The 10,637-nt window shown below is 36.0% G+C and overlaps 2 protein-coding genes across 7 annotated transcripts; one reads left to right on the plus strand and one right to left on the minus strand.

Annotated features, from left to right (window-relative positions):
* Nucleotides 1–1,142: 1,142 nt before the first annotated feature.
* Nucleotides 1,143–2,569, plus strand: LOC120251386 (AAA-ATPase At3g50940-like). Its single transcript, XM_039259917.1, has 2 exons — nucleotides 1,143–2,081; nucleotides 2,171–2,569. Exons 1-2 carry the CDS (start codon nucleotides 1,143–1,145, stop codon nucleotides 2,567–2,569), a joined length of 1,338 nt encoding a protein of 445 aa, XP_039115851.1.
* An 80-nt stretch (nucleotides 2,570–2,649) lies between these two features.
* On the minus strand, nucleotides 2,650–10,033 carry LOC120251258 (protein FAR1-RELATED SEQUENCE 5-like). Of its 6 annotated transcripts, XM_039259813.1 has the most exons (10): nucleotides 7,593–9,843; nucleotides 7,376–7,521; nucleotides 7,073–7,258; nucleotides 6,917–6,980; nucleotides 6,598–6,846; nucleotides 6,401–6,473; nucleotides 5,585–5,657; nucleotides 4,583–5,038; nucleotides 3,908–4,013; nucleotides 2,650–3,056 (listed from the first exon to the last, which is right to left on the minus strand). In XM_039259813.1, the coding sequence occupies exons 1-5, from the start codon at nucleotides 9,721–9,723 to the stop codon at nucleotides 6,839–6,841; spliced, it is 2,535 nt and encodes an 844-aa protein (XP_039115747.1). In that variant the 5' UTR covers nucleotides 9,724–9,843; the 3' UTR covers nucleotides 2,650–3,056; nucleotides 3,908–4,013; nucleotides 4,583–5,038; nucleotides 5,585–5,657; nucleotides 6,401–6,473; nucleotides 6,598–6,838. The 6 variants fall into 6 exon arrangements, with proteins under 6 accessions (XP_039115747.1, XP_039115749.1, XP_039115748.1 ...); XM_039259815.1 differs by lacking the exon at nucleotides 6,401–6,473 and having other exon boundaries at nucleotides 4,583–4,735; XM_039259814.1 differs by lacking the exon at nucleotides 6,401–6,473.
* Between the last annotated feature and the right edge of the window lie 604 nt (nucleotides 10,034–10,637).

Genomic DNA, 10,637 nt, shown 5'->3' on the forward strand with positions numbered 1-10,637 from the left:
TGCATCGGAGTTTTTAAAATTGTGAAGAATTTTGAGATAATATCATATATATAAAAAATAATATAATTAAATAATTCTTAAAATAAAATTTGTTATATATCTTGGATTTCAAAAATCTTATAAATATTTATTACACAAATAAAAGTGTAATTAAAGTTTTTTAATTATTAATATCATAAGTAATATAAATAAAAACTTAAATGCAATAAAAAAACTTAAATTGTTCTTTGAATCACGAACAGATTATTCATCTATTTTAATAGTATGTATGTATGTATGTATGTATGTATGTATGTATATATATATATATTATGAGTGATGCTATATTTACGTAATGGAGTTATTTAATAGATTTTCCCGAATAAATGACGTGGATGCTAATTCGCCATCCATGTTATTGTTCATGTCATTTTTTTTATATAAACTTCAAATTCAAACCTTAAAAATATATAAATTTTTAAAATTATAAAAAAAATTATAACATCATATTTAAAATTTTAAAATCTTAAACCCAAATACTATAAAATCCTAATCCTATATCCAAAATTGAAAAAACATAAAATTTAAATAATAAATCATAAACTCTAAACAATGAATTTATAATTTAGAGTTTAAGGAGAGTTTTTGGCTTACCGTTTACAATTAAGTGTTTAAATTTAAAATTTAATTTGTAACAAAATTTAATTTTTTTTTTTTAAATATCATTGATCATGTATTATAGTGTTTTCGTTTTTGCTTTTTGTGTAATTAACTTTTACTAATCCACAAAGAGAGTGGTGTTAGATTCGCCAAAAATAAAAGAGTCTGGAGTAGACTTCACAAAATAAAAGAGCCTCGTTGTATTTAAAGAATAATTAAATATAAATTCGAATTTATTTTAAATAACAAGAATACTAAACCAAGAATCTTAGTTCAAATAGGAAAGAACAATTAAATATATTTACAATAACAAGAACGCTTAACCATAAATCCTAGTCAAACTCAGAGAAAAACGGTTACTCCAAGTCCATGTTGAATTCGGAATCAGAAACAATATCTGTATATATATACACATATAGACTGAAGTTTCTGAAAAAAAAAGTACAAAATAGTAACTGGGCTATTAAAACAAGAGCAAGCTTCTGCAAATTAGAAATTAAGTCATGGGATTGGGAGGAAATATTTTTGCGGTGGTTATGTCTCTGGCAGGCTCAGCAATGGCGGTACAAACCTGCATCAATAATTTAGTACCTGAAGAATTTCGGCGTTCCTTTGTTTCATCTCTTATTAACAATATTCAAAGCCTGTTATGCCAAGAGCTTACCATTGTGATTGAAGAGAAAGATAAATACAACTTAAACGATGTGCACCAAGCAGCAATGGCCTATCTCAGTTTCAAGGTATCATCTTCCATGAACAAAATCAAGGTGAAAAAACATTTCGACGATAAGAACTTGATCGTATCGTTAGGCGCGGGCGAGGACGTGATCGATGTGTTTGAAGGCATAAAATTTAGATGGTGTTTGCACTATCCGAGTAAACAACGTAGGAGCTTCGAAGATAATGGTACTAGTAATGATTCAAGCTACTTTGAACTCTCATTCCACAAGAAACTCAAGGACAAGGCTTTAGATGTTTATATTCCATCAATATTGGAGTGGTGGCAGAAATTCAAAATGGAAGATAAGAAGTTACAACTCTTCGCCAATGATTATGATGAGTGGATTTCCATCAATCACAATCACCCTTCCACATTTGAGACAATGGCCATGGAACTTGATCTCAAGCAAATTGTGATGGAGGATTTGACTAATTTTGTGAACCGTAAGGACTATTATAGGAAGATCGGTAAAGCTTGGAAACGTGGTTATTTGTTATATGGACCACCGGGTACCGGTAAATCTAGTTTGATCTGTGCCATGGCCAACTTCCTCAAGTTTGACATCTATGGGCTAGATCTTGCTGGAGTTAGAAACGCTGCAACTCTCAAGAGTTTATTGATTGAGACATCAAACAAGTCTATAATTGTGATTGAGGATATCGATTGCTCTGTGCCGTTGCAGAACAGAAATAGTGAGGATATAGATGACAATGATACAAAGGTAATAATTTCTTCACATAGATATGAACAAACTTCTCTTTGTTTTCCTTTAATTAACTAACAAAATTATCTCTAATTGTCTATCAATAGGTGACTCTTTCTTCATTATTGAATCTTGTTGATGGGCTTTGGTCAAGCTGCGGTGAGGAGAAGATCATAGTGTTCACAACCAATTACAAAGAACGTCTTGACCCTGCATTGCTTCGGCCGGGAAGGATGGATATGCATATCTACATGGGGTATTGCAGCCCTTGCATGTTTAGGATCTTAACTTCCAACTACCATGATGTCAATGACCATCCTTTGTTTGAAAAAATTGAAACATTGATCCAAGATGTTGAAGTCACTCCAGCTACTGTGGCGGAAGAATTAATGAGGAGCAATGATTGTGATATTGCGCTTGGAAGACTCCTTAACTTTCTCAGATGCAAGAAACAAGAAAAATTAGAAGCGGGCGAAGTTGATACAAGATCGGAAATCATTGATTGATGAAGATGCATAGGAGAAGTAGAACCTCAGTTGCATAACTGAATGTAAAGTTGATAATAATAATAATAAATTTAGACCTCAATTTTATAGTCCTTTGGCATAACATCTCCTTTCATTATTTAGCCAGGCTGTGTTCTTGCTTTCCCTTATTGTTCTTTTATTTCCTTAACAACATTGCATGCCTTTTGCTTCCCATTAAATTACAATCCTTCAATTCGTGCATGTATAAATACACTAGGATACAATACAAAATAGTTTTGGTATATTAAGCTTTGTATATATACAAAACAGTACATGCAACTTGAGGAACTGTGATTACAGAATGATTGAGTGCAAGCAAACACTGCAACACATGAGAAGAGGTTTTTGAGAGCCCTTGAGACCACAAACAAAAATTAGTGTCCCCCTCAACGCACAGCTGCTAGCCAAATGTTGGTGGCACATGGTAAGTTGAGCAAGTATGAACAGAACTACTGGATAAAACAACCTGGTAATAATAATCAATTTCAATCAACACATAAATAGTACACATCCTCATAAGAGCCCAGATATTAAAGTGATTCCTGCATTTTAATATCAACATTGTAATGGCAATGCACTGAAGTAATTTATGCAATAAATCTGCTCTAGATGTACAAACAAACAAGCTAGGTTGTTGATGTTACAGTTTGATAAATTTCAAAAACAATAAATACATTAAAATGTTAAAACGGATGGTTGGGGATTGAATGTTTAATAACATTTTGGAATGTATCTGTCAAAAGTGATTTTGGATTAGTAAACGAAAAAAAGCAAGTTATAAGAATCTTATTTCCAAAAATTAGAGGTGCTACTGGTTCCAAACATATTAAGCACTAAAGATTATATCCTAGATTTCAACCCCAACACAAAAAATAAAACAAAACAAAACACAAAGGAAAGGAAAACGAAAACAAAATGGCACATGATATCCCAGCCATAGATCATGTCAAGGCCAAAGAGCAAAAACCTTACCGAAGGGTAATTAAAGGTAAAATTTGAAAGAATTGCACATGAAATAGGCTGAAAACAGTCAAATTTAAGATGAAAGATGAAATTTGGAAAAACTACAAAGTACTTCCAATGCCAAAAAAAGTCAAAACACACAGAACCTGCTGAAAATTAATGCAAATCAACATGGCTATTAACATTGCAGATGAAAACTAAGGGAAAATTACCTATTAAATCTATGTATAGCAAAACTAACCCTTCCTTTCATGCATGAGCATTTATTTCAATTTCAACCCTTAACGCATTACATCAAAATATAAACAGTTTATATGGAGAGCCCAGTCATCAGAAAAGTAAACATTAACTTACGGCTGCAGTTTTCCAGCACCAATATTTGCTGAAATACAGCTGACGTTTTTGCGTGAGTATACACCTTCGGGGTTCCGGCTCAAAGGCTTTAGTCCAGAACTGTCATCTGTTAAAAATGTCATAGAATTTACTTCATTATATGATAAGCCTTGTCATCAAGATGAGGATCAGATAATAAATGCTCTTTACTTCAACAATGTCAATGTTAAAAGTTAATAATTTCTCAGTGCTAGGGCAAAGATTTCTACTCTCCAGAAATCTCCATTATTAAAACATATCATAGGATGCAAAATTTTAAGAAGTCCTTATCATGGAGAGGAAGATCATGACTAAATTGCTCTTCAACTCAACTATGATAGGACAACATCATGGAACATAGTTCAGATTTCAAAAAGCATCAAATGGAGCTACAGGTAAGTCAGATTTTTGAGCTTTACTTAATACCCGGAATCTTCAAAGGAAATCAACAATGAAACATAAGAAAGACTCTATTATATATGCAACATGTGAGCAAAACTTAAATAAGATTTTAGGAGATGAACTCTAGCTTAAAGTTTAAACTGCAGTTTTTCAGCTAAAAAGATCCTCATGCAAATGCTCCTCTTCTGGTAAAATATTAAATCCAGACGATAAAAGATTACGCTATCACATGAACAGTTACAATTACAGGTATACCTTCGGCGTCACTTCTAGTTGCGGCCCTTCCTTCATTTGGTAGGTAAGCAATGGAATCTGTATCAGAATTCTGTTGGCTACCATTTGGCTCAATTCTCTTCAATGTCCTGTTACCCAGACAATCTGAGGGGATTCAAGTCGCATACATCCAATCTATAGAAGCGTTCAATGTTTATTACAATACAGTAACACAAGAATTAAATGGATTTCAATTTCCTGTTAACAACCTGCTTTCAAGGTTCAATGTGCATAAATGCAATCTATAAAAAGTGCTTAACATGTATGCAATAGTAAGATTGCCAAGGCATCAAATTGATTCAATAATGTACAGAGATTTAAACTCAAAGTGCAGGTACCATATAAACATGGATGGGTGCTCCAAATTGTTGAAATCAAGCATCATGACCAAGTAATAAGGCCGGTAAAAAATGATGCATGACAGAGGTTCTGATTTACCTACGCATCACAAAAAATGAGCTATTAGTCATTAGTCATTTCAAAACTATTCAACTACGGAGTTCTATATTTCAGATTCTGATGCCTTAAATAGACCAGTGAGATTCAGACAGTAAGATCAGGTTCACATCAGATGATTTTATGGAGTTATTTCTAATATGCTAATGTTCCAGTATTTACTAATAATTTTGAAATCAACAAAAAAAAAACTATTTGCAATAACCTAATGACTTCAAAATTAGACAAACTCCAGTTAAAAATCCAACACAACACAACACAAATAAATTTCAAAAGCCAAAAGTCTGTTGAGGTGCACAGTGGTAAAATTGCATATAATAGGATTTTTTTAATAATTGGCAATTGACTAGATTAAATATTCCAATAATTAAATAAAAATGAATCAGAGAACTTCATATACCCACATGCCGTGTCCTGTAAATGTGTGTATGTCTTTAATATTACCGTTAAAAACAGTTCACAGCAAACAAATACATAAATAATACAGAAAAACAACCAGTTACATGAATTTTAACAATAATTTCGGACCTGGGAGCAAATGCACTCATTAACGCGCAGCATTTTTTAACCTTCCATCCTTGATTCTTCAACACCGATAGGTCTGCTGAAACTGAAAAATAAGTCCAAATCCATTTAAGTCCATATAATCTTTCAAGAATTCACAAAAAAACTTGGTTACATAAAATTTTAATCTTATCAGGGGAATTTGTGCTATGCTCATTAAAACCATAAATTAGACCTAAAATAAAAAATACGGAACACCCAGCTGTCCAACCTGGTTAGCCAAACTCAAAACTGATCTAATAGAGCACTTTTAAGGAAAAGTAATGATGGAGGAGGGGGGTGAATGTTGCAAGCTTTAGTTATGAAGCACATGCAGCTAGAATTTCAAGTATTTAAGTTTGTAACTTGAAACCTGATGTAAAACTAACGTCAAAGTTGAAAATTAACACTAAGATGCAGCCAACCAATTTTAAACTAACTTCTAGAGTAAATAAAAACATCCTAACATGCAATCCATGCATTTGGCAATTTAAGAAAGATCATACATCATATTAGAGTCTTGTCCTCCTTAAGTTTGTCTAGCCAAATTTAGGACACCCATGCTATACCAAATATTCAAGTCTTTTGGCGATCAAGAAAGGTCACATAGCATATTTGAGTCTTGTTCTCTATAAATAAGGCTTGCCAAATTTAGGATGCCTGTGCTATGCCAATATTTGAGCCTTTTGGTGATTAAAAAAAAACCACGTGCCCATGATACATTAAAAATGACACAGCAAAATCTTCAAAATTGATAATTTCTTTATATTGCGCTGCATAAAGTAAGGTTAGAACTATTACTTCCTCCAACCCGTCTAATAAAAGCAGTGTGATCCTCTTCAGTTCTTAAACTACTCATGAAAAAGTTGAGAACCTGTATCAGAATAAATGTCAAGAAGCTTTTACCACAAGCACTCACAAGAGGAAAACACACACACTGCTTCTATCAGTTGGCCAATTAATACTAGTTAGTTTATATAACTAAAAAACATCTTTACCATGTCCCATAGAACTTCCAGTGCCTTCTTAAGCAAGACTAGTCTCAAAATGCCCTGATCTGATTAAAAACGGCAAAATAAAACTTCCTTGGGTTAGAAGGTGAGAGCTATCTTGGGCTGTAGACACTTTACAACAGGGTGTATTAAAATTGTATTGTTCATGAACACTGCGATCCACAAGCAGCAGCCTCCAGTATCATCAGCATGCCACCAATTTCCATTTAGTATCAGCACACACTTATCAGTTACCTGACAATCATCCCTGGTGGTGTTAGGTTCTACAAGGAATACATTGATGAAATTTCAGTATTGTTTTTACCTTTGCTGCTGCCAAGCTTGTGATTGTGAGGCATGGATTTCCGCCGGTTTGGAACTGTAAAATGCTGTATAAAACATTGAGCAACAAAAATTCAGATAATCTGAATAAGCACATAAAGAGTAAAAAATAAACTGGAGCTAGCTTAAGGATTCATACTATTGGTTGATCACTATGAAAGCGATACACAACAACATTTGGATAAGTTTCAACTGTACAGTTATTTAGATTGGCTGGCTGGCCACACATGATTTGCATAGGGCCACCAACAGAATCCTTGGCAGCAATCTGTGTTTCCTTAGAATTGCCAGCCCCTTGAGATCCGATTGAGGGATCAACATTATCCTGTGAGAAGCATAACATGCAATAACATAGTTCAAAATACACACACAATGGGAAGCAATCCAAAATGCTTCACAAGTAACAGTGTTATACAAGTAAAGCAACAAGGCAAGAAATTACCTTGTTGGTAGACAATGATGCACCTCCCATAAGACTAGCAGGATTTGAAGGAACAGCATCATGCAATGATGAGACAACTTTCTGATCATAATGTTTAAGATGTGATGCCCCATGAACCATCTGATCCATTCCACCAACATTACATCCTGTCAAAATAAAGAGCTTATGTGATTTAAATGCATAATATGCCATTTTAAAATTTCAAATTTAGTCCCACCTTTGCTTTGCACTACATCATGAGAGGTATTTGCTTCAGTTGAGTTGTTTATATAATGTGTTTTTCTCTTTTTTTTCCTCTCTGTTATCGCATGTGACTGATCTATTTGACTTTCACTTTCTACAATTTTGGGAGGACCATGTATCACATTCTCAACTTCCATGATAAGCTTATCAAATCCACGCTCAAAAACCTCCAATGCATCTTTGGAAGCTACAATTTTGTCCACTGCAGTGATCATCTTGCGGTAAACCTGGTTATAACGCAAAGCCAAACTTGCTGATCCCTCAGAATCAAGTGGCCCTTCATTTGCAAATTTTGTCCACCTTTTCAGTATGTATTGAGATGACAGGTTCAGAACATTATTAATGTTAAGGACTTTCAGTGCATGCATGCAAAGAATGCCCATAGTCTCAAACTTCTTGCAACTGCAAAGAACTATAGCATCTGTAGGGTGGAATTCCACAAGCCAGTAGGTATGTTCATTGGGAAGGGAAACTCTGAAAGTGCACAATGTTTCATCAATAGCAACTGGTTGACAGACGCATGCAATTTGGCTTTTGAACTGGTCTTCAAAATCCATGTAGATCAACCGAGTGTATGATTCTGCAGCTTCATTCAGCATAGGCATATCAACCAACAATACAGGCTTAGTAGTCCTGGATTTGTAATCTTCCAAGAGTTCCTTCTCACGCAATTGAATCAGAGCCTTTTGATAAAGCTCAATGATTTTTGAAAGAGGCAATTTTATGTTTAAGTTCAACTTGAACAGAGTAAGCATACTCTCACTCCATTGTGGTGTTGTCATGGTAGCAGAAAAAGAATTCCCCTGATATACTAAAGCCCATTTCTCTTGAATTCCAAACAGTTCCCGTAGCCATTGGTTACCACCAAGATCATACTTATTAATCAAGTTGTTCCACCCAGCATAAAAATCATCCTTTGAACCAGCTTCATACAAGAAAGTCTTGAATTCCTTCGAAAGGTTGGGTTTAATATTGTAGACAGATGAAAGTTGTTTTTCAGCATTCTGAAGTATATGCCACAAACAAATGCGATGGCAGGTATTAGTTAATACCATGCTGATTGCATTTGCGATGGATGCACAATGATCAGTAAAGATAGTCCTTGGTTGTCGCCCAGACATCGCCGCCATAAATGCATTGAACAACCAAACAAACGACTCCACACTTTCATCCAACAGCACAGCAGCGCCAAACACACAAATCTGCTTATGATGGTTGACACCAGTAAACAGAGCGAAAGGAACTTCAGACTTGTTCAACCTGTACAAAGTATCTAATGAGACCACATCACCAAAGTAAGAGTAATTGTCAACCGATTGTGAGTCTGCCCAAAAGAAATTGGTCATCCGATCCATCTCATCAAGCTGAATCGCATAAAAGAAGGAAGGGTCCTCCAATTGCTTCCCTTTCAGAAATTCAAAAAGCATTTGCGCATCACCCCTCTCAAGATCTCTGCCTCGCTTAGTGTTCAAACAACTGCTCCGATGCCTATTGATAAATCCCACATTCTCAACACCATGGTCACCAACCATTTCCGCAGCCTCCCCTTCGGCCCTATCCACCCCATCACTGACTCTAGTTTTGCTGTTTGACGCCTTTCGTTGTGATTTCAACATATGTGACGTGCTTGCGCTGGCAAGGTGGTGATTGTGATCAATAATAACCTTGCTCACAACCCAAATACTGTCCTTATCAACCTTATACTCAATTCTAGCCATACAATTCGTCCTCTCCAAAGCTCGCGGCTTTCTGGTTACATGAGAGCTATGCTTCTGCCGGGTGCCTTCCTTGCTACACAAATAGCTCCGAGACTGAACACTACCATCGCTTCTCCTCGCAATGTGGCCCTTGCGCACACTGAACCCTTTCTTCTTCGCATACTCATTGTAGAACTCGTACGCCTCATCTTCAGAACGGAAAACCATACCGACCTTCGGCTCCAATTGCGAATTCCCAGCATCCCTCCGCTGCCCCAAACCCTCGCCGCGGGCATCACGGCAAGAAGGATCTTCCGCTGCCTCGACAATGTCGCTCTCCGAGCAAGAGTCAGTGAAATCACTCTCGCTGAAGGAATCCAGCCCTGGAGGAACACAAGAAAAAATCATCGAAATCTAGGAACCCTACTTGATGAAAATTGGATCTGATTGAGAGCTGGGAATCGGAAATTCCCAAATCTAGGGTTTGCGAGCATAGTGAGGAACAAGAATGGAGAAAATTGAAGGAAAAGGGCGTACCTTGATTGAAATTGCGAGCCATCTGCGATTGAGAAGAGAAGAGAGGACCCGTCGGGGTTGATGTGGCTCAGCAAATCGGGAAACTCCTCGGGAAACGAGATTTACTAACACGTGGCACGACGGACAGAATAATCACAGAATAGGTTCGGTGATGTACCATAAGAGGGGTGGGGGTTGGGTTAAAACAGACGAGATTAATTATAAACTACTATGGATATTTACTTAGAGGCTATTTAATTAGATGTAAGCAGGTGTGATGTAAAAAGTTTTTATATGTGAAATTTGTTTTTTTAGTGTTTGGTTTGATGTTAAAGTTACTTTTACCTGTAAATTTTTTTTCATGAGACCCCCATTTTACAGCATTTTAACTCACAACAACTTTTGTTGTAAGTTAAAATACTATAAAACAAAAGGTTTACATTCACCTCACTATATTTGCAACTCCAAAAGCAAACACCTACTCAGACTCTCCACCACTGGTGACGACCTTCACCACCGACGATGCCTTCTAGCACCAACGATGACCTCCACTATCGGCGACACCCTCTAGCACCAACGAGTTCCTCCACCGCCGGTGATGAGCCGGTAGGCGAGATATCTCTTTCTCTCGCCTTCTCTTGATCAATTGATTTACTTTCTTCCTCTCGATCAATTGATTTTGTTTGTTTGATTGTTTGGAATCATGTTTTTAACGATGTTTTGGTTGATCTCAGTGTGCGTGGATCTTGTGAGGGGAGCGGAAAAAAAAGAGATTGAAGGTCAAAGAACCCATGAGGATTCCCACC

The sequence above is a fragment of the Dioscorea cayenensis genome, chromosome 20, assembly GCF_009730915.1.
Source record: "Dioscorea cayenensis subsp. rotundata cultivar TDr96_F1 chromosome 20, TDr96_F1_v2_PseudoChromosome.rev07_lg8_w22 25.fasta, whole genome shotgun sequence".
Classification (NCBI taxonomy): Eukaryota; Viridiplantae; Streptophyta; class Magnoliopsida; order Dioscoreales; family Dioscoreaceae; genus Dioscorea; species Dioscorea cayenensis.

Coding starts and splice junctions, on each gene's coding strand:
- LOC120251258 (XM_039259815.1), bottom strand. CDS start 9,723: ATGATTTTTTCTTGTGTTCCTCCAGGGCTGGATTCCTTCAGCGAGAGT. Junction 7,522..7,592: donor TGATGTAGTGCAAAGCAAAG/GTGGGACTAAAT, acceptor TTATTTTGACAG/GATGTAATGTTGGTGGAATG. Junction 6,981..7,072: donor TTCATAGTGATCAACCAATA/GTATGAATCCTT, acceptor TGTTTTATACAG/CATTTTACAGTTCCAAACCG.
- LOC120251386 (XM_039259917.1), top strand. CDS start 1,143: ATGGGATTGGGAGGAAATATTTTTGCGGTGGTTATGTCTCTGGCAGGC. Junction 2,082..2,170: donor TAGATGACAATGATACAAAG/GTAATAATTTCT, acceptor GTCTATCAATAG/GTGACTCTTTCTTCATTATT.